This window comes from Ambystoma mexicanum, chromosome 3q (assembly GCF_040938575.1).
Source record: "Ambystoma mexicanum isolate Mex_15411 chromosome 3q, UKY_AmexF1_1, whole genome shotgun sequence".
In the NCBI taxonomy this organism is placed as follows: domain Eukaryota; kingdom Metazoa; phylum Chordata; class Amphibia; order Caudata; family Ambystomatidae; genus Ambystoma; species Ambystoma mexicanum.
This window is the reverse complement of record NC_090926.1, coordinates 384,284,953-384,311,360: the sequence shown is the minus strand read 5'-3', so window position 1 is coordinate 384,311,360 and position 26,408 is coordinate 384,284,953. Positions and strand designations below refer to the sequence as shown.

At 45.7% G+C, this 26,408-nt stretch overlaps 1 protein-coding gene across 4 annotated transcripts in view; it reads left to right on the top strand.

Moving 5' to 3' along the window:
* TCOF1 (treacle ribosome biogenesis factor 1) overlaps positions 1–26,408 on the top strand; it is a 926,286-nt gene that overhangs the window by 725,830 nt on the left and 174,048 nt on the right. For all 4 annotated transcript variants that reach the window (XM_069654046.1, XM_069654045.1, XM_069654047.1 and 1 more), the window contains one exon: positions 13,564–13,758. In XM_069654046.1, coding sequence (XP_069510147.1) covers positions 13,564–13,758 — 195 coding nt within the window. The remainder of the gene's footprint in view (positions 1–13,563; positions 13,759–26,408) is intronic.

Genomic DNA, 26,408 nt, shown 5'->3' with positions numbered 1-26,408 from the left:
ATGTTGATGAGACTAAAAAACAAAAACTTGTCAGAGTTCTGGCAGCTAACAACAATCTAGCTGCAACACAGAATGCGATGCAAGTCTCTCCAATATCTGAAGAAACATGGGTACACTACTACACTGAAATGTTTGCAAACACTAGAGTGGAAGAGGGAAAAAATCAAGGGAATCAAAGGACATGGGAACTGAAATTCGACAAACTTGACATCCTGAACTCGATGAAAAACAGCAGTGTCTCGAGAGCTCCAGGACCAGACGGTCTGACGAACCATACGTTAAAATCAAATCCGAACGAGTGGACGAACTTCTGTGCCATTTTATTCGAAAGAATAACAAAGAAGCGGGAAACACCGAAATCATGGAAAAATGCCATTATTGTACTCATATTTAAAAAGGGCGACAGACTAAACCCAAGTAATTACCGTCCCATTGCCTTGTTTGGCAAGATCTATGCACGCCAACTGCAACAAATGTTGCTAGCATGGTCAATTGAAAACGATCACATTGACCAGCGGCAAGCAGGTTTTGTAAAAGGCGTCGGTTGTGGGCTAAATACACTTCTGCTGAACCTATTAAAAATGGAAGCGATTGGAACCAGTGCTCCAATTTATGTGGCATCCATTGATTTCTCGCATGCTTTTGATAGTGTGGACTGACAAAACTTGTGGGACAATCTAGAGGCATGAATGTGCCCAGCAAGTTTACTAGCAGCAATAAAAGATCTGCACACGAATACCACCATTCAAGTCAGACTAGATCAAAGTGGAAGACTGTCAAAACCGATTAAAAACTATAAAGGCATAAAACCGGGTTGTCCACTGGCCGCAATTATCTTCAATCTTTTTATTTCTGACATCGGAGATACATTGAACGCGACTGCAGCCTTTCCACCGAAAATCAATGGCCCTCATCTACATTGGCTTATATATGCAGACGATTTAATACTCTTGGATGCCACGCCTATTGGTCTGCAGCGAAGGTTGAACGCCCTTGAAATATGTCAGCAAAAATGGGCTTTTCATTAATAAGCAGAAATGCGGAGTCCTCGTACTACGAAATTTGTCAAATTATAAAAAAAAAAGTAAACTTGTTTGGCACTTGGAAAAAACTCTTAAAACCTCACAATGTATTAAGTACTTGGGATCACAAATTAGCTCTAATATAGATGACGGCCCGTGGGTAGAGGTTGTAAAAAGGAAATGCCAACAATTAGCCTGTCAAGCTGCTATAATAAACAAGAAATTTGGTAAATTTTCCATAAAACCCATGATTGACTTTTATCGTCAAAAGGCCGTGCCAGCAACGATTTATGGCGCAGAAAATATGTTCGGTTGTTCGTACGAGTTGTGGAACACTTTAGAAAACAACTTCTGGACAAGAGCGTTGCACCTTCCCATGGGTTGCCCTACCACCAATATAAGATATGAATTGGGTCTATCAATACAAACAAGGGTGTGCTGAAACGCTCTAACATTATATAGGAAGACCTTACTATCAAATCCAGCTCCCCAATTTAAAATTCTACAAACTGTAAAGCTTGAACAAACAAATACAATTCTTTCAAAATGGAGAAATTTACGCACTGAAATTATGGCTGCATATAATATAAAAGCTATAACACTGATAAATAATCCAGATCAGGCTAAACTAAAGCTATGGGGAACGGACTGGCATCAAACTTGCGCAGATCGTGCATGTTCACGTCTTATGAAGGATGTGCCTCCGGAAGCAAGAGAGTATGACAGACTACAACTCTACTTGGCTAAATCACCGGACCAAAAATCCAGATTACTACTTATGCAATTTAGACTAAATCTTTACTTGACTAAAGATCGTATAAAAACTTGGAAGGGAAATGAGAATCTTAGTTTAAGTTGTCGGTTCTGTGAACATTCTACAGAGACCCTTAAACATCTTATCTTATTCTGCCCAAAGTTTCGATCACTGCGGACTAAATTGTTTGGCCCCTTCATCGAAAATCGGCAAACTTATTCTGCAAATGATTGGTGGAAAACCATGTTTGAAGGAATAGAACAAGTTATGTTCGGTCTAGTCTTGTTTCTGGAATGTCTAAAAACTTCATTAGCTGACCTTAATCCCAGACCCACATTGGCTTTACTGGACTCTTAGATGTGCAATGAAAAAGAATGGAATGATATGAATTCAAAGGATAGTGTGGGTTTTTATGATGTGATGCAATTGAAACCAAATATTTTAAAGGTTTTGTATTTTGAAACCATATAAAATAATTTTAAAAAAACAATAAAAATAGAATGCATCTATAGTCACTAGAGTAGGGCATCATACAGATCAAACACCTGTAAAGGAAAGTACAGATTAGTTTATGCACTGCAGGTCCACAGAGAATTAGCCCTAGCTTCAAAACTCCTTCCCCCAGTTGTCTGGGCCTTATGCCCAAAAGTTCTGACAGTTTGTAAAGCTGGAACAAAAATAAAGGTAGGGTTCTGGGGTCCAGTGAACGATTCCAAAGTTTAGAGGACCAGTTATTGTAACAAAAAAAAGTAGCCCCAACTTTTGGAAGTAGCAAAGCCTAAGTATTGTAAAGCTTTTAGAAAAGTTAGCAAAACTTTAAAAGTGAGTTTAGGGGCAGGCAAGAACCACCAAGTCACCTCCCGTACTCAGATTCTTCACAGAACTTGGCAGGTCAATGGAAGGGGGTCCGGGGTCGCTTTTCCTGCCATCAGCCTCTGTCCTTGATTCACAGGGGTTGCAGGTTCGAGCAAATCTCTGGTCGGTGTTTGTGGTTGGTGCAAGGACTCTATGACAGAATGCAGCAAAACCCGATGCCAGACACCCCCCTCCCCCCCCTCAGGACTGGACTCTAATCAGGTGAGCTGTTTCAGACGGTGGTCCCTGCAGCACAGCGACGCAAAGGGACTCTTGTCGCGGTCAGAATTTCCCACCTATCTCGGGGTCCCCTTTAGTCCGAAATTTTGCTGAGGTAAGTCTTGTAGGACAAACTGGGGATCCCCCAAGTGCCAGGTTTCAATGGGTAATGGTGACATCTGCAGCACGGTAGCCCAAACTCTGAGCTGGTCAGCCACAGGGCAGTCCCGGGTCACTTTGAAGGCTCTTCGCAGGGTACCGAGTAGACATCGGGAATGGATGTTCACTCCACGGCTCGCACCTCCCTCGCATTACTGTTCAAGATCAACTGCAAGACGGGGCTCTTCCGGGACAGCAGCAGACGGGTGTCTGGTCTCCTCACGGATGTCGCAGCTGGACAGCAGTCTTGTCTCCTTCAGATTTCTCCATAGTGGGTGCAGAGGTCCTCATATCCCAAAAGCCAGTTAAGAGCAGAAACTCCCATCAGTAGAACTAGCCCCACACACACCCCAGCAGTGGTCCAGCCAGGACCACTGGCGGGAACACTGATACATATCGCTCGGACACACTGAAACCAATTTGTGGATTGGGGACGGACAGTCCTAACCCACATTCTGCAGCAAACAAATATAGCCCTTTAGTAGCCCGCCAAAAGCCTCTGTTTTCCCGGGCACTGCAAGTCCATATAAGAATTTTCCCTGCCTCACAGGCCAGGAAAAAGGCTAAAAGACTAGATGGCCAAAGGACAAGCGAAAAACCTTGTGGCATGGCCATGTTTCGTCACTAGGCACAGTTAGTAGCCAAATGCGGTAAACGCAGTAAGACTAAAACGAAAAGACCAAAAAATGATGGTCACTGCTACCACCAGCTTGTCCGTCTGATAGCGCAAAAACAAGTGTACCCCATTGTACTGCATTGTACAATGATTAAAGTGACCACAAGTGATAAGTTACTAAAAGTAGTAACGAAGTAACAAGACGCAGGGAAACCATGTTTCCCAGTACTGACAGCCTGAAGGACATGTCAGTTTCCTCATAACAGATGAGCAAGAGACAGTGTAGTAAAGCTTAAGGCTTTACTGCACTGCAGAAAGTACAGGTCAGGATCAAAAATAAAAACAAATAGTTTGGGCGTCCATTAAAATGAAAGGAAAGGTGTAGTAAAGAGAAATATTTCCTAACACCCACTCATCTAAGTCCCCTCACCAGAGTGAAGGACTGCAAAATCAAAGATCGACCAGGCGATAACAGTACGTGTTGGATCTGATAAAAAGGCACCAAAAATGCAGACTGACGCGAGGGACCGAAGAAATCCTTACTGAGGGTCCTCTCTCACGACTGCTGCCGTGACTTCCCATAAAGAGTCCTTCCTTTCGTCACTAAACCGAGGAATTGGGAGACCGCGTCTGTCGCTGCTGCACAGGAGAGAATCCAGCATAATTTCCATCATCCACCCTCAGGTATTTGGGGCTCAAGGTGAAACTTGCCTCACGCAGGATAGTCGCTCCAGTGTGACTGGAGTGCGTTAAAAGGTGTTTGGTTGTCCACCCATACCTCTGGCCCAGGGCTAACCACTTCTGCTGTACTAGGGAGTCCTTTGCAGGGTCCCTATAACTTGTATTATCTTGCTAAGCATTCTGAGAAACTTTGCCTTATCTGCTTGTTGGATACAGATTTGGAGTAGTGCTCTTAGGGAGCCCTACAACAATCTCAGCCTCCTGGCAATAGGACCCAACCTTTGGTATAAGTCTGAACTACACAGGTTAGTAGCACAGTGAAGCAGCCAGGCTTATCTCAAGAGGGGTCAATGTGAGCAGTAGAGTGGTTACACAACGATTCAGTGACCAGTATCCAAACAAACACATGAACTCAAGGTTTCTTGATTAAACAATTATTTATTTACCGGTCATTTAAATAAACCTCCTTTAGAAGGGTGCAAAATACTCTTAGTTTCTAAATCAGCAAGCACCCATTGTGGATGCCACACACACACACACACACTTCCTACACCCTCAGGTGATATCAATTGTTGGGACACTGTGGACATTGATAAGTTACTGTTGGCATTTAGAATGGCACTGATATGTGGCAAAAAAAAGGTTTATTCAGAACAAACAATGGATCACAATTATTCTTAAGCAGGCATATACTTTTCAACCCTCCCCAGTGTCAGAGGAGAGAAGTCTTTCAGTGAAAACATGCTAAGCCAAAGTCAATCCTGAAAAGTCTATGTAGCAGAAGCACTTCTTGCAGGTAAGTAGAAAAGTCTTTGCACAATGTTTTAAAAGTCTTTACTGAAGAAGAATCAATCTAGGGCCACAAGCTGTTAGGCTTGTGAAGAGTAGAAATAAATCTACAACAATAGGTAAGTTCACTTAGACTTTACAGTACCTTTTAGTTATAAGAAAAGCAGCAGGTGACTACTGTTCCTGTGTAGCTCTGCAGATCCTGGTGTTCCTGGGCCTCAGTCGTGGGGACAAGAGGTAGGACTTCTAGGGACTCCTGCACTGCAATGGGACAGTTACCGACAGCAACTGGCTATCTTCCAACAAGTGGCAATTCAGTGTTTCAGCTCCACGCATCTACCGCAAACAGCACCACCGTGATTCCTGGATGTCGAGACTGACTTTCCTTGCATCTGGGGTCCAGCACTCTGTTAAGGCTCGGTCAGTCCTGCTTCCTGGGAGTCCGGAGGATCTTCCTGGAGTCTCTTGGCCAGCTTAAAAGCAACGCGCACAAACTGGTGTTTGTGGTCCTCTCCCTGGTGTCGGGGTTCCAGCAGCAACTCTGTGGAATATCAACCAGCTTCGACAGCGATGTCCGGGGGGCTTACTTTGGAGTTGATTGGTCCCACCAACTCAAAGGGAGAAGGCCTCTCAGGGGCTTCTCTGTCGATGCGAATTTGGAGTTTCAGCATAGCAGCAGTGCTTCACCGGGCAAACCAACGGTCCAGGAGTTGCAGCAGATGTCCTCTTAAAGTTCTTTTTGGATTCCTTCCAAGCCAAAAAGGCTCACCTTTTAAGCAAGTTTTTCCCATTAATTCCAGCCTGGCTGTCAATCACCCAGCAGGATGGCTGTCCTTGCCGGACAGCCAGCCGGCCAATCAACTAGGAGTGCATTCATGTCTCCTAGGAGACTAAGCACAGGGAGTTTTGGGCACCTCCCTCCCTGCATCCCCTAGACACCCTGGAGCCAGAGGCGGGCTTCACTCGTTAATCCCGCCAAAGACAAAACGAACAGAGGGATCAAACTTGGTTTCACGCGCAGAGTAAATCTCAAGAAGGACCTTTCCACAAAGAAATGGTGAAAAAAGAAGACTGACCATTCGTCGAGGAAAGGGTAATATAAAAATGTAGCATGAGAAGCTAGACAAAGTGGATACCATATAACCCCATCCAGCACCCTATTGTAAGATAGTGTGTGCTGGGTCTAGAAAATTAAAGTTTAAAGTCCATTTCACTTTACTATTCTTGGAAACAGTAGTTATCCAAGAGAAAGGTGTTTTTAAGCCTTTGGGGAAGTCTGTAAGCACTACACTGAAGGTGCTGTGTGCTAGAAGGTAAAAAAAGATGCCTATGGAGTTTGTCGGACTCCAAAAACCAAAAGAAAGTGTTCACATCACATTAAAATACATGAGGGAGTGGGAAAAGGGTCTCTCTCTCTCTCCATGTAAAAATGAAAGTCCTAGATTCCAGCAAAAGAGCTGGGGGTCTCTAAAATAGAGAGGATTTAGCACATTTCTGAGAATTCTCCCGAACACTGCTGCATAAGGCTTTTGCTCCACTCCTATACTGACTTTAAAGAATTCTTGGATAGTCGGGGATTAGACTGCCAACGCATTAGAAGCCTTAAAGTGTTACTCTAAAGTACATTGTTGCATAACCCTCCTGTTGCTTCCTACAGACTGTCTGATGTGGCTTTACTAAATGAATGAACATATCATTTCTGTGTAACAAATGTGAGTGCGCGGTAGAACCGATAATATGGTAGAACTGTCATGTGCCATTCTCTGTAGCAATTGTAACCGCAAGCAACTACTATTGAAGCAGTCACCTATAAAAAGTATTGTCTGTCATTCCTGTGTGTTGGTTAGTTGAAATAAGTATTTACCTACCTTCCTTGTGTGTATATAAGAATAAATGTATATTTTAATATAACTTTCAGTGTGTAAGAGTTTCTTTGGACTATTGTATTGACTGGGCTCAGTGTACTTACCTACAGCTCATATCCTCCTCATAGGATAAGACTGGCTGCTCTGGCATTCTGTTTTATTTCAGCCTTCTAGTGTGCAGGGGACAGGAGCGTCCATAGATTGGGCACCATTATGATATATTAGTTATCAACTTCGTGTCAGGGCTCCGATTCCTCCTCTGCCCCCTAACTTTGTTACAGAACTTTACATTTTGAATCTTGTTTGTAATTTTTAAACTTGGGCGTGCATTGATAGCTAGTCATTTTGCTCAGGCAGTCTACAAATCCTTTGGGTAGTGCAGACTTATAATAAGGGTTGGGGACCTGTATACCAAGAGGTAGTTTTATAGTGTCTTGCCTCCAAGTGGACTTTGGGAAAACTCCCCTAAGGCACACTTGCCAACTTGACTTTGCCTGTCTCGCTTGCCAGGGCTTTCCCATCTGCTTCACTGGGACACACTTGCAGACTCCATGCAGGGTCCATGTGTGAATTTCGCCGCAAAAATGTGTCTATTTTTGCCTTGCGATATTTTTGAAGCAGAATTAACACATGGAACCCTTCTATTCAGTCTGTTGCTTCTCTTTAGGAAATAGCGAATCTCACATTCTGTCTTGTATGCTTCATTTATTCCCATTTGCCTTCGGTACCGTTGCTGAAGTGCCCCGGTGTCCCAGCTTACCTCTTGTGGACACACTGGTTCTCTATGGCGCACTTCGGTTCTCCCGTAGTAAGTATGCAATGGCTCTTTGGCTTCTGATTCCTTTTACATGGGTTTGCAGACCTTGCTTTGTAGCTTCGATGTACTTTGCGGCTCCTGTTTGCCTGCTATGCAATTCTCTTTACTGAAGCGGCGTGGATGCTGCTCTCTGGTACCTGTGAATGCCAGGAAGTCTTCCCTTCCCTTCCTCTTCCTCTTGTGGCATCCTCACTGCGGACCGGCTCCTACTGTCGTCTTTCCTTTGCCTTCTCCGTGAGCCGGTTGGCTCCACTTTCTTCTCAGCAGCACAGTGGTCCCTTGGTCAGTACCGAGAGGATGGAATTTTACCAGCCAGCGTCTCCCTCCTGTCAGCTGGTTCAGTGTTTGATATGTCCCGGCACCACATATTCGCTGGCAACCACTAGAGCACAGCTTGTGCTTCTTGTCTTTATCAATCTTCACTACTGCACTCTGCTTTCTCGTCACAGTACTTTTACCATCATAGAAATGGAAGTCCGTTCTTGGTGACATAAGCAGAGCATGGGAAAGGTGTTCTTAGTAGCTTCCATGCGTGGGTCAAGGGAGTTATGACAAAATGCTATTAAGGCAGGGGGTATCCCTAAAAGTAAAAAGGTCTAGGTCTTGTCTGATGTTGCGCCCTTGAAGGCTGCCTCCCCCATGTGATCCTCCCTCATAGACGTCCTCGGGCTACATGGTGAGAGGTCACCGCTTGAAAAGGAGTGATGACCCCATTGGATTCATCACATCATACATTGCAAAAGATCTTCTTTTTTAGCTTGCCTACACTGGTAATCAAACCATCCCTTGATCAGGAAGACTTTTTGGTGTGTCGATGGTTTGTTTAAAGAACCCCACTTAAGCCTTTTAGTTGTATTTTTGGTTACCTCAAGATATTCTAAATGCTATATATTAATCCTTTTTACACTTGAGTGCCATTTAGTTACCAGTTTTAATCCATGATGGTCGCTCAAATAATCGAAGCCATAACCTGTTCAGCGGCAGGCCAATTATTCACTGATATACAAAAATAATCAATTGAGGAATTCCTGCGTTGAATCCTAAAGTTAAAACCTCCTGGACGATTGCCCGGAGTCAGTCTGTTGATCGTAGACCCCCTTCGATTTACCAGTAGTGAAATATTAGGCCCTCATTACATACATGGGTCTTAACATTTCTGGTTACGATATACCCATGGCTAGATCTTCTGATGTGTTGACCAGGTCGAACGGTGGTCTACGGGCCAGTTTTATATTCAACTCTCCTCCCCCAAATAATCGTACACTCCTAACTGGTCTCTTTAAAAAGGTCATCAATAACTGTTTCAAAAATGGGCAGGATATTTGCTCTATTATTCTTTTGGGAGCTATTATAGATATAAAAATTCCCCAAACATATTTCCCACAAGCCTTATTTGCTTTAATTGTGATATGAAAAATACCCATCAAGTACCAAGTCGTCTCTGACCCAGGTTTCTTGCAGTAACCTAATATCATACGTACATCTGAATTTCATTATTGGAGAATTTTCCCATAGTCCCAGCAAAATTCCATGAGAGAAAAATGACTAGAAGAGTCCAGTGGACAGAGCAGGCCGGGGTGAGTTTGATTAAACAGATCTGCATGATTAAATGATGGTTGCAATAATAAATATGATGTGGGTTCCACAAAATGACTAATGTCCTTGAGTCAAGGGCCTGATTTTAGTCAATCTGTCTTTGTTAGAAGAAATTGAATATTAAATCTGTTTTCTTAGTCTCCCCCAGGTATTCATGGGCTTAGTTATGTCCTTCTGTCCCCGATCCTCTACTTTTGTTCATTAAAGAGGAAGCCCTCAATAGATTAGGAGGAATATTAGGGCAGTCAAACCAATGCAGAGCAGGTGGAACCTTTGGCAATGAGCCAGCCACGTGACCGCTGGAATCTACTGGATCAAACCTTTTTTTTATATGGGTAAAAGTAAGCTACTGGTAAAACCCTTGTCCTATTAATTGGTGCAGTCACTCACAAATTAGATTGGTGCACATATGCCGCCACTTTGTTTGAGGCGTAGGTTGTCACTAGACCATCTCCAACTAGTTTGGTACCCACCCATTTGACTCTCCTAGCCATAAGGATATCTTGTGGGCACATTCTATTTATATACATGAAGGACAATGCTCTTTTTATCACAAAAGAACATACACAAGATAAATCATTTTGATGAGAAGCAGTAAGCTTACAATGGGGTAAGTTTGAGGGACATATTGACCAGGTTGTGGAGGGGAGTAAATGGAACAGTCACTGGGGACAATACATAAGTGGCCATGCCTAGATTAAGGACAACCAACTTTGGACATTTTTAAGTGCAGGTAGGCGGTACGGCCAGACCATGATGGGTGAAGTGCTAGAGTGGAGGCAGAGGAATTGAAGGTCACAGGCAGTTTAGAGGGGAGAGAAAAATGTTAACTAGCAGGCAGAAGAGAGGTAGGTTAAGAGGGTAACTCTGAAGCGAGGGGGTAGGCTTTTAGTTTGGTTTTGAACAAATCCGTGTGGACTTTTTCTCGGATGTCCGGAGGAAGGGCATTCCATGCAAGTGGAGCAAGAAGATGGCAGAAGTTTGAGGGCAAGGAGGCAGAGATTACGAGGCTTGTAGAGTTGGAGAGAGGGTAGATGCAGTGGACCCTTACCGTGGAGATTTGTGGAGATTTGTGAACCAAGAGAAGACATTTAAATCTGGCCCTCTTTTGCATTCTCAGCCGTCCAGCTTGGTGCCGGTACGAGGAAGTAGATGTGAAGTGAGGTAGTTCAGAGTCCTGGTAGCGAAGTTAATGAACTTGTGAAGAGGACATAAAGCATAGTTGGAGAAGCCTAAGAGGATGCTGGCACAGTATTCCAGTTTAAAGAAGACAAGAGTGGTTAAGAGATGCTTGGTGATGTTGAAAGGAAGGAGGTGCCTGATTTTCCTAATATTTAGGAGGATGAGACGAGCTGCCGTTTCCAGTTTCAGAGATGAAAGTAGAGAAAGTGTGACCGGGTCATAGATGAGACTATGGTTTCTAGCTGAAGAGTAGGGGAGAGTGTCCGGTGGGAGCTGAATAGGCCAAGGTAGAGATGAGAGCTTTTAGCAGGGATGAAGAGCACCTCTGTTTTGGTAGAGGTTAACATCAAAGAGTGCAAAGCCATCCAATATTTAATGGCAGAGAAACGGTTGGACTTTTTGATAGAGCGCTCAGAGGACAGTTCAAGAAAAGAGCATTTGGGTGTCGCCCGAGTGGTTACAAGAACCCAAGGAGGAGATTAGTGCACCAAGAGCAGAGGTGTAGAGTGTAAAGAGGAGCGGACCCAAGACTGAGCCTTGTGGAACACCAACACAGTTGAGGTGTTGCACCAGGAGACAGAATTGGTGAAGTGCAAAGTAGGATTCAATCCAAGCAAGGGCTCGATTGCCAATCCCAAGTGGATCTAGATTATTAATGAGATCAATGAATTCGACCGTGTCAAAGACTGCAGATGGGTCAAGGAGAATTAAGATGGTGGAGAGGTTGGAGTGCTTATCAGAGGCGATTATGTTGGACACAGTTTCTGTGGAGTAAGCGGATCAGAAAACTGCTTGTAGGGGATCTCAAAGGTTTGGTAAGATGGTTCAACACAACCCTTTCACGCACTTATAGTGTGTAAGGAGACACACAGTGAGTTAACTGGTAGGTTCGGCTCAGCGCCTTGCCTTTTTAGGAGAAGGATGACCATGGCTGTTTTGAAAACAGAGGGAAGCAAGTGGGTTCGAGGGACAGGTTGAGGAGTTCAGTGAGGTGGGAGGCCACTAAAGCGGCAATAGGCTTGACTAGTTAAGGAGCAAGAGGGTCTGATGGGGCACAAGATGGGTTAACCTTCAGTAGAGATGGCACTTTCAGTATTAGTGTGACTAAAGTGGGAGATGGGGGGGGGGGATGATGGTAGAGTAGGAGGAGTGTAAAATGTAGGGAGGAGGGAGTGTGAGGAAGGTCAGGAAAGGGTCTCTAATTTTGGAAATGTATGCAGCGAAGTATTCAGCTAGATTATAAGCTGCGAGAGTGGAGTTGATAGTCATAGTTAGGAGTGAGTTTAGGGTGCCCTGTAGCCAGCTAGGCTGGTTGGAGTGAGAGTCAACGAGTGTTGGAGAGAATTCCCTTTTCGCTCTATCAGGGCTGGACTTGAACGAGTTCAGGGCAGAGAGGCAGAGTTGCAGGTCCTTATGCGACTGGGTACACCTCCTTTTGCGCAGTAGCTGACGCATGTCTGTGCAGAGAGCTTATGAATGGGGTAACCCATGGTTGAGGATGCTGAGACTTTGGGTTGAAAGTAAGCAGTGGGAAGTGAGAGGAGAATGAGGCATACAGTAGGGATTGGAAGCTGGAGAAGGCAGTGTTGGTTAAAGAGGCATTAGATGTGAAGGAGGAGAGTGTGAACTGTAGGTCGGAGAAAGGGGGGAATGGCAGAAGGTTTACATTTCCCTTTAGTAATGGATGAAGCAAGTGGTGAGGAAAGGTCAGGGGTTGGAAAGGAGATGGTGGAAACAATTGAGTGATCAGATATGGATGGTATGACAGTACTATTAGAGGCTGGACCTCTTCATCTCCACCTCGCTCTGAGTTACCCCCTGTGTGGGTGGGTAGGTAGGTTATGGATGTAGTTCAGAAAGCACTAAGAAAAGACTGAAGTTCAAATTTCTGAACAATGTTTGGAGAGGGAAGGTTAAAGTCACCTAATAGAATGAGGTGATGTTTAATGGCAATAGAATCGATGAGTTGCCCAAGATCATCCGGAATGGTCCAGTGGGACCAGGAGAGCGATAGATGGAGATGTGAACCAAGTGAGCGAGAGCAATAGTAGAGGTGGTGAATTCAAGTAGGGCCGCCAGAGTGGCAGTGTCCGATGGAGAAATCCCAGCTTCGGTGATAGCAAGTTCTAAGGGAGGAGAGCTGGAGTGAAAGTAGTCAGTGATAAAGGAAGTTTTGTTGCATACAGACAGAGCTTTCCAGAGAGCAATGTTCATATGATGTGGTAAGGAAGAAGTTGTTGAGTCTCAGAGGAAGAGAGGTGGAGTAGTGGGAGTTTCAAGTTGTGAGTTTACAATGGCGGCTTTGGAGAAAGCGTAGGGACAGGTGAGCAGGATCAGCAGCAGGAGTGGATGCATTATAGGTGAGTAGCACAGTGAGGAGACAGTACAGTACAGTACTTGGGATGCTTGGGGTACTCGCAGGTGCAACGGGGAGAAAGGCAAAGGCTCATAGGCTGAGAGGCAAAGAGGCTGGTCAATGGCTGATCTTCAGCCTTCACTGGAATGCCCCTGGCTGGACTCCACTAGGAACTTCAGAAGGAAAACACATGCTCTTGTCACCGGATTGCCTCGTCCATCAGTGGTTGGCTCCTCCGATATTGCCCCTGCTGTTGCTGGGATGAGGCGATTTCTTCCTGATTGGTGTTCCCAGAGGAGCCTCTTGTGGCCTTTGGCTGGAGATGGGCTTGATCCGGCCGCAGGAAGGGATGTCACTGATCCAAGATTGCTACTGGCAGTGAAGACAGAGTGACGCCAAATGCTAGGGCCCGTTAATTTAGTGTTGATCGTGTGTTGTCTTATTCAAAAGAGACTGTTGATTCCCATGCACCATTTTTGATCGGTTCTACTCTGACAATTTCTCCTACAAACTCAACTTGATGTGCATCCAATGTAATAAGTAGCACTGTAACTAAATTGGAAGTTTGCAAAAGTGTTTGTACAATCACTTCATCAATGTTAAAAAAAACAGGTTTAGTCTTTTCTTTTGATTTTCTTTTTTTCTTTTTTAGAGCAAATCTATGCCAAAAGAAGTCTCTGTGAAAGGTGCTGCTACTGCACCTACCTCCAGCAAGGGCAAAGCCCATGCTATGGCAGTAAAAGCAGAGGCTTCCACACCAGCAAAGGCTGTAGTGAAAAATGCTCCCGCAGCAATCTCGAGCAGCAGCGAATCGTCAGACAGTGAAGACGAGACTCCGGCATTAGCAGTAAGTCCATGGATGGGCATGGAGGTTGGTCAGATAGTTAGGATTGTTAGTTGGGAGGTGTCACTTGCTGTCCAGTTGAAATGACGGTTTACAGATCCTAGGTGGCAGACTAATTATTAACTGTAGCCTTAAACATCATGGGACTGCTCTTTGAAATCCACCCTTTGTGCCATTGGGAGCCAGTGGCAGTCTAGTGCTCTTAATATAGTTCAGTGTTGGTGGAGGTTTTTTCAGAACCACTACGAATGTAGTGACATGGCAAGACCACGTTTGTACACATACAAGGTCTGCCTAAAGGCTAATGAAATTCACATCGTAGAGTGGCTGAGCAGTACGATTTTTAGACTAAGGAGATTGTGGGGTCTGGCTTAAAGTGCAGTTAACATACAGACTTGTCCAGCAATACATAGTTCACACAGGTGAGCCCTGCTCCTGATAAGATTTTGAAGTGGGCAGTATTTTGATTTTTAGAGTACAAAACAAAATCCCATTCCAAAAGGGAGTAAAAACGTTTTAACTGTAAAACAGAAATGTTTGTGTAATTAAGTTCTGATGTTTGTTAATCTGCTTAGAATCACATGCTGTGCATAGTCCGACATCCAGTGGTCACTGTGGAGTATTGCATTTTGTTTTTCGTAGTCGAAAAGGGGACGTCGACAAGGCGTGTCTAACACTATCCCTATAGTGACGTGCAGTGTACCCACAATCCCTCACGCGTCGAGGTCCCTCAGATTGTTTTTTCCTCCCAGATATTGGTCGCCTTTACGCGGAGCTCCTCGAGAGACACTGCAAAAACATTTATTCGACCTTTGGTCGTTATTAACTTATACCTATATTATTACTTTACATCCCTCCTTCGGCGTCGTAGCTGCGAAGCTGTTCACCGCCGATCAAGATCTCCGACGGCGGTGCCTTCGACGGAGGAGGTTGTTCGGCATTCGCCGAACACGTGGCCTGGCCTCGATGGCCAAATACAGTAGGGAGAGTGGGGTTGTGGGACATCTATTGTTTCTCTTTGAGAATGCCTTTCCCCTCCCTTTCCTTCGGGGTTGTTGTCGCATGCAATCGGTTCCTCAGCTATGGAGAGGACACCCCTTAGGTTTTGCCCGCATTGCAGAGGCAAGTTTACCTGGAAAGACCAGCATAAACTGTGTAATCGTTGCCTGCCCCTCGACCACAAAGAAGACGGCTGTGCGACCTGTCGGCTTCTTAAGCCGAAGACTTTCAAAGACCGCAGGGTCAAAAGGTGGGCAGCCTTTGCCATGTCTAGGTCTGATTCTTCAGCCGCCGAAAGTGACGAGGAATGTGACAACCCGACGTCCGTTTTGGAAGTCGTAGACCTCTCTACGGAGCATTCACGCTCCTCGTCTTCTGTCCCTGGCCCCAACAAGCTTGGCTCACGCCCTGCTAATGGGGATGAACACCCCGGCGACAAAGACGCACACAAAAAACACTCCCATAAACACACGACCCACGGCTCTTCCTCGTCGAAGACGAAGAGAGCATTAGCACCAATGGAGATGCAGGTCCTACCGGCAGCCTCCTCAGACCGTAAGAGTCTTAAGCCCTCCCCTCCCCCCCGCAAACGCGACTAGCGCCTGGACTACCCCCAGATAAGGGCGCCATCACTAAACCGCCAGACGACGCGCACCGTCAGAGCGCTCGTCGGCGTAGAGCAAGCAACGCCTGTAACCTCGACACCGGAGGTACCCTCGACAGACCGTTTAGTTGTCGAGAGCCTGGTGCGGATTATTTCCACCGATAGCCAGAGACGGACGGCGAAAGAAACGTCAATCACCGCTCACAAGGCCCGGTAGACGCCAAAAAGGTCAGAAGGAAGGCAGGAACTGCCCCCTCCGTCGAGAGGGACTCCTAGCCTACCAGAAGGCTTTTCAGAAGGTGAGGGGAACCTTTCTTCGACGTTGTGGGATAGGTCGAAGCGTTTTCTAACGGAAGGCCCTCCCTTACCCTCCCTCCGCCCCCCCACCCCCTTCACCTGACCGCTCTGGGTTACCTCAAGAAACCCTAGAGAGACTCCATAAACCTCTCCATTTTGTTCCATATACAACCATCAGAAATGCTTTTACAGTAAGTAATGCATTGTCATTTCTTTGCACCAAGTATTTCATGAACATGAATAGATATGTTATTACTTCAGATCAGGCAGTAATAGTTATTACTTCAGATTAGGCAGTACTAGTTTCTTCCTGTGGCACTGTGTATTACTGTTCCAGACATATACATGCAACAGTGTGGGTGAAAGCAAGGGAGGACGGTGTCTGGTCAAAGGATCAAATACAAAGGATCGAATACAAAGGATCGAAAACCAAAGGATCACATTTTTTTTTAATTATATATTTTTTGGGGGGTTTCGTTTGGTGAAAAAAAGTGGTTTTTACCACAAAAACGGGGGTTGGGGTGTTGGGCGGGGGGGGGGTACCCCCCACCCCCCTCCCCCCCCAAAAAAAAAATGTAAAAAATGTGATCCTTTGGTGTCGATCCTTTGACCATTCGACTCTTCTTTGGTTGTCGATCCTTTGACCTACAACCAGGGAGGACAGGTATCTTATGTGTTTGTTTACAAATTACAGGTTTCCCGTAGAGGCAAAAATACATCCAACAATCCTGAAACCATAAGAGATTCCTAGACTCTGGTTCCACCATCAAAGGTAACATAATGGTAGCTGCAGAGTAGGAATGTGTGCCCTATAGTAGTAAGGGGTGCACAACAAGGCCATGCAGCACGTCGTCTCAAAACATGGCCCAGCTCTTGCTGTTGGTTCTTGTGTTGTGGGTCCAAGAATTGCAGATCCATTGTTCCTTCGTTTTACAGCTGTATCCAAAAAGTTGGCAGCTCTGCTCTCAATCTCGGCCTCTATTTCAGGATTTTCCAAGTGTAGACCTCAGGCTCTCGTTGAAAATGAACATCCAATTTGGTCTTTGGCATTACTGGCCCCCAGGAATGGAGCAGCCAAGAGAAACAATCTCTGACCCGTCTGCAAGAGCCAGGCTGAACCAAAGTGCTCCAACTCCAGCAGTGTTCCTCCCCCTGGTGGAGAGCAGCAGTGCTTCCGAGTCTGTCCCTCCAAGAGCCCACCTTGCACATTGGACAGCACAGGAGTCCAAGCAGATATCCCAGCATGGAAAAATCCCCACTCTGGATGTGTAGGTCAGCAAAGGACCAAACGGCTTCCCTGAGCTTGGAGAGCACCTTCAGCAATATGCAGTACAGAGAACCAGTTGTTCCCTCTGGGTCAAGGGAAGCAGATGGTGTGATTACTTCCCCTGATGGAAAGAGCAGAGCTTTGCTATTTTTGGAAAGTGGTTTGGCAGCACTTGGCGCAGAAACTGCTCCCGGACATACCTCCAGTTGCTTCCCAGACTTCAGATTTTCAGATCCAGTTTTCAACCTGTGTAATGGTTCCAGATACCCTCCTGACTCACACAGACATGGGCTAAAGGTAACTTCAGCCCACTTATTGGAGGACCTGAAACTTTCATGAGTGGCTATCCAATCATGATTAGCCAGCTTAGCCACACTCATAACCTCACAATGGCTTGGATATGAGTTATCGTGTTTAGGACTGCTTACCTATTCCAATAGTTCCTGGCATGTAAAGACTACTTCCCGGGCTCTGGGAAAAGCCCGTAAAAACATATATACATGTCCATTTCCTATGCCTACCCTAGAGGATGAGGGCTAAAAAAACATGTCTTAATGAACAAGGTTGGCAGCTTTGGCCACTGCAGAATTAAAATGGCTACTGTGCTGCGTAGAATAAATGACCATGAAGTAAAATGAAAGGGCAACATTGTTCACCTGCCCTGTTGTCGATAAGAAAGGTAGTAGTGCTATGAAATAGTTTTCAATGGGGGTGTGTAGGGATTTTGCCAAAGTCCTATCTGTGATGAGACTTTAGAAAGCCTACCTTGGATGAACAGGGGGAGGTTTAGCCTGAACTAACCAAAGGTTTAGTAACAATGGCTGAGCAGCCAGGCTTAGTCTAGGAGTGATGAGGGCTGTAGTGAGTCACACAGTCATACACTTCGTTCAAGGAAACACGCACTAGAAGTTATATAAATACACTAAAGCTTGTAACTTTTAAGTAAGGTAAGTACTATCTCACAGCATTAAACACAAGAGTATGTAATAAAAGATACTTTAGAACACTTATAACGTAACACAAAAGCTGCACAAACATCTGACACAGGTATGTGAACTTTAGACCAAATTCCGTACTTAAGTTAACCCCTGCTTAACCAATCTTAAGACCTCCAACCCTATTCTAGGTGAGTCTCAGAGTCGAGGAGGGGGGGCTGTGGATTACCAGTCACCAGTGCAGAGGAAGTGGAAGTGGGTAAGCAGCAAGCAAGGCAGAGTCTATTAAGGGTTCTTCAAGTTTACAGGTAAGTAGCAGGGGATTTCTTTGGTATAGAACACAATGGGTTGTCCACCCCAATGTAGCGCAATGTATGCATAGGAGGGGATGCAAGTAACTGCAACCCTCTGAAGCACAGGAACAATGAAGCACCCACAAGGTATGTAGAAGAGGCTAAACAGTACCTTAGCAGTGAATAAGCTTGTGCAGCAGGACGTTCCCCAAGGAGAGGTGACGACAGACACTGAATCAGGTTTCTTTGTCTTGGTGACTGAAGAAAGAACTTGCAATGGATCTAGTGGTTGCTCTTGTAGTTTGGTGCCCAGCAGAAGATCTTCGCAGCACTGGCTCGTTGGCGCCTTTTTTCAAGGATCGGGTGAAGGATGGATGTTGTGCGGCAGTCTTTGCTCTGGTTCTCGGTCCTCGTCTCAGCTAAGGGGGCTTTCAGGAGTGAAATGCAGTCTCTGGAATTTCAGATAAAACCATGCTTCGGTTTACGTTGCACCGTAAAATGGCACAGGACGCCGGGTATTGGTGAATTGCAGGCTGTGGAGGTCGCAGCTCTTCCAGGAAGGGAGCAAAATGTAGTTCGCCTTGAGACTCAGTAGGCCCACCAGTTCAAGGAAGTCGGTCGTCTTCAGGGCTTCCCTATCGAACAGAGGTTGAGGTCGGGACGGCAGCCGTTACTCAGACTGCTGTGCAGGTGGCGGCAGATGTCCTTCGTCTAATCTTTGTTCCAATGGTCGACTGATTTTATGCTCCAGGACCCTCGTCTTTTATGCAGGAAAACTGGCTGAGCGCACCAATCTCCAGGTAAGCCTTCATGCAAATCTGGGGGGGTGGCTCTCCAAGGGGGACAGCCAGCCTCCAGTACAAACTGATTCCAGGCAGGCACACTGCAGGACAAAGACCAGGGGAGTTTCGGTTGCCTCCCTCACTCCCTGTCCTTTCAGACACTCTGACATCCTTGGCAGGCTTTCCAAGCGAACCCTGCCAAAGACTAGTCCAATCAGGACCTCCCCCAACTAGGCAGGCAGAAGTGTGGACCTGCTTGTGTTCATAAGCAGCTTAATGAGGCACCAGCACAGAAGATTTCAAAGGCTGCACAGCCATAGTTTGTTTATTCGCTTAAGCAGGGGCTCAGACGACCAGCAATTACTTCGGCTGTGCCTCCTGAAGTTAATATGAGAACAAACGGCATTTATACATTTGGTGCTACATAGTTTCATAGATAGGGTCTTAATTTACTACATGCACCTGTCGCCTGGCTATTTCTACTCCTGGAGCCTGCTCCAAGAATACTTGTGAATGTGCAAACCAAACGGGGCTTTCTTTTTCCCTCAGGTCAAGCACTCTTTAACCATGTGCACAGACCTGCTGATTAAAGAGCTATATGCACTCATTTTACAAAGTGCTTACAATTATTTTGTTCATAATTTTCCACAAAGGCTCAAGTAAGAACAAGTCATCATGAACAGGGCTTAGAAAAGTACAGCCACCATTTTAGGCAAATGGGGACCCCTTTGTCCCTTACCACAACTGCAAAGGCAACCTGCGACAAAAATCACAAAAAGCCATGCAAAAAGGTACACTGCCACCAGCCTGTCATGTGAACATGTAACAGTAACTAACAGTTACTGGAACAGTGAGAAAAGGAAGACGATGTTGCCTCTCAGCACTCCACATAAGGTGGGGTGTGCTCATCTCCCAACTAAAATACAGGAGGGACAAAAGGGTCTCACTCTGCCCTGGTAACGTGTTAACACAGGTCAAATAAAAAGGAAAGCTCAAGGAGCTTCCAGCAACCCTGCACAGAAAGTGCTGTGTGCTGCAATAATAAAATGCAGATGCCAGAAAACATGGAGGAAAGGATAACTCCTTTAAAAAGTACCCAAAAGAGGTAAAAAGGGTACCAGAGTAAAAGAATGAATGAGTGAGTGTTGAAAAGGTCCCACTCATGAGAATCAGTCCAAAAATCTAACAGTCCAGCATAAATGCTGGGGGAATCACAAAGTGGGTAGAATTGCACTCGAGAAGGAGAATCTACCTAACAGGCAGTCTGTTGCAAGATGTGGGAACTAGATCGGTCTGGTCCCATTCCACATCTGACCCCCTGAGTTCCTGTTGGGCATATTGTGTGACCAGTCTCTAGTGTTGGGTAAGAATTGATGCAGTCACACTGTGTGAGACTACACAACACTTATATGATTGGTATTATATAACCCACCTTTTGGTATAGGTCTGTACTACACAAGTTGGTAGCGTGACTGAGCAGCCAGGCCTATCTCAAGAGGGGGGGGGGGGTAAATGTGAGCTGTAGAACTGTAGCAATGACATTTGTTAAAATAAACTAACACGTGCACTCAAGGTTTCAGGTATACATATTTTTTTGTTTTAAATCAACATTTTTTTAAAAGACAATTTGTGTAACAATGGCAAAATACTTTTCAGGACAAGTTGGTGGATAATCTATGGATATGCTTGTTACATAATTCCTACACCCTGAGGTAACTTAAACCATAAGGACAGTAATGGCATTTATATAGCACGCTAGTTATACTTTGCAGATTCTGAGGTTGCAGAAAGGAAAGGTTTAAGGAAAGAAAAAGGTTAAACAGGGTCTCAGTATATGCGAGGACACTTCAATCTTCCAATGAAATCTAGACATTCCTTTCCCAGCAATAACAGTCTAAAACAAGTTACCACCTATGAGGGACAGCAATATCAAAGTCGGTGGGCTAGAAGAGTCTGCAGGGAGCCAGGACAGCCAAAGTCAATTTGAAACAGTCTATGGAGTTCAGGCACTTCTTAGAATCAAAGTCTTGCACGTAGTTGAAGAGTTTGTAGGAATAATCACTTGTAGGGTCTCAAGCTGTTAAGCCTGTGAAAAGAGAACTGGAATCAACTCTAAAGGTAATCCATTGCAATTCCCAACTGAGAAGAGCACAGCTAAAAAGACGAGATTAGTACCCCAAGTCTACACAGTACCTCTAGTTTGAAGAAGTGGTCCAGCTGGATTCTGTCCTGTTACAGCGGTGCAGACCCCATGTTCCCGATCATCAGTCATGGGACAAGAGGAAGGACATCTGGAGGGCTCCTGCAGTAGTAGTTTCGTGGTCGTCTGCAGCTACAGGCTCTTCTCGTTTAGCAGCACTTTGTGGTTTCAGCGCTTAGTAAACAGCACTGTTGTGGATCTCGGATCCCGGTTCGGCTTACTTCACTCCTTGGGTCCTGCGTTCTGGTGAGGCGACTTGAGCTCTAGTCGTCCTGCTGCTGGGTGGTCCTTGGGAGGTGGGGGGAGGCGGACTCCTGGAGCTTCTGGCCAGATTTCAGATGTCGCACTAGACTACGGATTTCTCGACCACTGGCACTCTTGTTGTTGCAGCAGCGAAGAAGTACAGCCAGTCAGGGAAGATGGTCCAGTGGAGTTCGTCTCAGTTAGTTGGTCCCACTAACCCAAGGGAAGAAGTCGTCCCTTCCGGAGCTTCTCTGTCGAATCGAAAAGGGAGTTTCAGCACAGCAGGAGGGCTTCACTGGGCAATGCAGAGGTCTGGGACGAATACAGCAAGCTTCGTTCAACGTATCTTCGTCTGGTATTTCTCCCAGTGGTCGACTTTGCCTCTAGTCCCAAATCACTCACCTTTTAAGCATGTTTCTCCCATTCATGCACAGCCTAGGCTGTCGATCGCACCCCAGCGTGGCTGTCCTGAAAAGCCAGCCAGTCAATCTGGACTAGTTGCATTCAGGCATTCCTAGAGCCCAAGGACAGGGGAGTATGGGGAACTTCCTCACATCCTGCATTTCCAGACACACTGGAGCCAAAGGCGGCTTAAGGTCTGAAGCCTGCCAAAGCGAACAAAGGGCTCAAACCGGACTCCACGTACAGAGTAAAACCCAAGAAAGACCTCACAAACAGAAAATGGGGGGAAAGAAGACGGCCAGGGCCACTTTGACAAAATGGTCACCCATGGGTGCTGTACTGCAGCTGAGGATTCAGCCCGTGGTAGAAAAGCACAATGGTAGGAAAATTAAACCACTGCCACCAGCCATTTAAAGTAGTGAGGATAACCTAAAAATGTTACATGGGAATGTAGGCTAAGGGGCTACTAGGTAACCCCCCAGCACTCCACGTAAGATGGTGTGTGCTGGACCTACAAAGAGAAAAGTTAAGAAAAGTCAATTTCACTTTACTATTCTTGGGAACTTTAGTTCACACAAGAAAAGGTATTTAAACCTTATGAGAAATCTAAAGGATTTCTCTTACACTGCACTGAGGGTGCTGTGTTCCCTTAGAAAAAGTAGATACCTATGGAGTTTGTCAGACTCCAAAAACCTTGGAAACACATTATCCAAATCAGGTCAAAACACATAAGGGTGAGAAAAAGGTCTTGCTCACTCCAGGGATAAAATTAAAACGCTGTAAAGTCCAGCAAAAGAGGTGGGATCTCTAAGGTTAAAGGGAATTAGCACAGAAATGAGAATTCTCCCTTACATCTAGCCATGATTTGGATAACCCCTGCTAGTTTGAATGGTTCAGGTCCTTACCATTGGTGGACCTGATCAATCTTCCAGTCCAGATCTTGGCTAATAGGATTACTCTTGCAGCCATTTTGACAGATCATGGTATGAGCCAAGACCCATACGAAGAAGTGCAGCCCACTGACGACCCTAGGACCAGCATCACCTCCAGCCAAATTCTGGTGAAGCCCTGCACCTCTGTCCTGATCTCAAGAATGCCCTTGTCGGTGCTTCGATCCCTGGACTATTTGAAACAACCAGTCTCAACCCCTGCTCGGGGATCCGTGCCTGCTGAGCATTGTGAAGTGTCCATGGACCACCCATTGAACTGACCAGCTCCCTCCTAACTCTTGTGTTACAAGACACCTGCTCCTGCATTTTCAGCCTTTTAGTCCCAGTGGAAGCCATCTAGGTCTTGCTTCTGTGTTGGCGCATCGAAGACCACCTGTCACTGCCTGATCGTGGTAGCTCCCTTTGCAACCAGTCTTTGCTCCCTTGGGGGAGGGTCACCCAAGTTTGCCTGCTGAGCAGCTGGCTTCTTCCTTTCGTTGCAATGGTGTTTCGCTGAACAGTGCCTGGAACCATAATACAAGTACCTGTTAAAGATTTCTTTTTAGGCAACTTTCCCTCCATATAATATGCTTACTCTCCCAAACCATTTGCTTTTGACCTGTTCTGACTTTTTACAGAGAACTTTCCTGGCCTTTTTACAAATTTAGTCAGTACTGCAGAACTGTTTCCCTATCGTCTTTTACTTTTTGCCTGTTTTGGTCACTTTTCTTACAGTGCACACTGCATATTACAATGACGTGCATAGGGATACTATTGTATCACCCTAGATTTGTACGCTGGGATTTTTTTGTTACTTTTATGTGTGCCTAGGGCCTAGCTGATGGCAGCAGTTATATTTTTGTATTTATTTTAGTGACCATTCGCGTTTACCACTTATGGCTGCTAAACATGGCTAGTGTTGCAAAATGGTCATGTCAGAAGGTTTTTCACTTATCCTTTGGCCACATTGTGGGCCTTTTTCCTGCCCTCTTGGGTCAGGAAATCCCTAATATGGTCATGCTTTTGCCCAGGAAAGCTTGTGCGGGCTAATGCATGCCATTTGTGTGTGGGTCAAGAAATGGGTTGCGACTGTCTAATCCTAATCCACAAACTGGTGCCAGAAGGTCTAGTGTGCATGCATGAAAGAAACCCACAGTGGTCCCTGATTGGACCACTCTTGGCTGAGTGAGTGGTGCAGATCCTTGCTATTGGAGGGCTGAGTTTGATCACTCACTTGATTTTAGGATAGAAGGGGAGCCCTGCAGCCATTTCAGTAGATCTGGAACAGAGCCAAGAATCATGTGTAGCCATGCAACGTACTGAGGTGGGCTACTGACCTTTCCTGCAACTGTCCTGGTGAAGCCCTGCTGGACTACCTGATCTGAGAAAGCCCTAGTCAATGCTTCGACCCTTGGACTGGTGGGACCCAACCAGTCTTAACACCACCTCGCTTTCTGCAGCTTTGAGCCTTTGGAAGTGTCCCTGGACCACCCAGTGGAATAACCACCTCTGAATTGGGCTACTGTACCAGAAGCGTCGCCATTCGGCATTTTAGCCTGGAACGTCGATAGTCGCCACTTCATCCTACAAGTCACTTTCCTGCCAAGTTTCAGCTTCCTACCATCAAGGGATCATATCCTGGAAGACCGTCCTTGTTCACGACTGGAGAGACTCCTGATGTTGCCTGTGTGCGGTGACTGTAGCTGGAACTGGCTGTCCTCCATCCGGTAGAGTTTCCTGAAGAGGCCTGCATCGGTACCTACTGCATTTTATTCTTCGGACAGGGTTGCTCTTGTTAGGGGAGTTTTCCTAAAGTCTACCTGGGGGAAGACTTTACAAAACTATCCCTTGGTATGCAGGCCCCAACTTTTAGTATAAGGCTGTACTACTCAAGGTTTCGGTAGTAAGGCAGAGCAGCAAGGCTTATCGTAGGAGTGAGATGTCGGCTGTAGTTGAGTACAATGAACTCAGTAAATAGATAGGCCCAAAGAAATGTTCACACACTTGTAGTTATAGTAAAATAGATATTTATTTTATATACACATGCTAAAGTTTTATATTCAGGTAAGCTAATACGATTTGTTACGCTCACCTGGTATCCACGGGGACGCCACCCAGCCCTGGTTGGATGATTTGCACTCTCAAACCCTCTCCCGGTCCCTTGGTAATGCCTCTGGTTAAAGATGGGTCTGCAATATAGGAGAGCTGGATTCAATACCAGATTGTCTTTGTTTTCCCACCTCCCTTGGCCTCAACTCCTTCCTCCGCCTTGGGCCTTCTCCTCACCTTAACATTGTAAAAGGTGGATTCTCTGTCCTGCTCCTCGTGGCAGGGGTGCGTAGATGTGGGGGGCGAGCAGCGACCAAGTTACTTCACTGGTGCAAGCCCCCCCGTGGGAATCCAGGCCTGCTGCGACTCCGTAGGTTTGCTGCTTTACAGTCTTTATATGCAGTTCTTATGTTCCTCTTAGTTCGAAGAATAATGTCTTGCTTCTTTCCTTTTTAAGTATGGAAAGGTATTTTGGTGTTGTCATGAGTTTGAAGATGAGCATGGGCCGGTAGGCAAAAGCGCGGTGTGCGCGATGCTGTCCGGTGAGCAATGCGGGATGCGTGGCGCTGTTTCGCCTTTTATATTGTTAACCTGTCTTTTCTCTCCTTGCAGGTTACGATGTTCCTCGCAGAGCGCCGTAATGTTCCAGCAATGATACTGACCAGGAGATGACTACCCAGGTAACAATTGTTTGGCTTTCTTCATTCAGGAGGAAACTTGAATAAACGCTTACTAATACCGTCTTTCTTTCTCCTCTTTGCGGGTTATGGTATTCCAGGATGCATGCAGTGCCGGATGATGGAGTTCGTACCTTCAGGTGAGTGGAACTGAAGTCTGCGATGGATTGAAGACCGATTACTGTTACAGGTAAGTTTCATAGTGTTCTTTCTCTCTCTGCAAGTCCTTGGTTTCAAGTAAGCTGGCATCAAAGAACTGGACACGGTGAGCGTTATGCTGCCCACAGCAGAATAACGCAAAGCATGTTCTGCTGTTTGGGTATGGTTTAAATAGTCTCAGGTAAAGTAGTCCAGGTAAAATAGTCCCAAGCCTGCCACACCCAAAAGACTAGACCGGATAGCTCAGTTCCTTGTAACTGAGCTATGTGTGTGCCTCCATGTTGGCTGAACCCCCACCCCAAGTGAAATAGTCCCATTCTAATGTTGGTCTTCATGATGGTTATGAGTCTGGCGCCAAAGGCGCCAGGACTGACTCCAAGAGAGTCTTGGATGAGGTTTTAAGGCTTTTGACCTGGCCCTAACTGGAAGGCTGACTTGCCAGTGAGGGGCAAGGGCAAGGGTCATGCCACTATTTTAACTAATCAACACAATAGAAAACATAAGCAATACTTCAGGTGAGTAAACCAATAGTAGGGAATTATACAACTCATGAACACAATTCAGTGCTGAGTAAAATCGCTTGTTATAGCAGCTCATAAAATGTTCTGTTGTAGGAATAAAAGGGGTTATTCAACGCCAACAATAGCAGTTCAATACTTTAAAAGACTTGTAATGCTGTTCAGGGCCTTAAGGCTTTAGTAGTCCATCCCGATCTAGGTATGAGTTCTTCAAAGTCAGATTGGAGTTAAAGCAGGTAAGGCACTGCAGCAAAAAAGGCAAAGTTCCAGAGGATTCTTCTATTACAAGTTAGAAAACT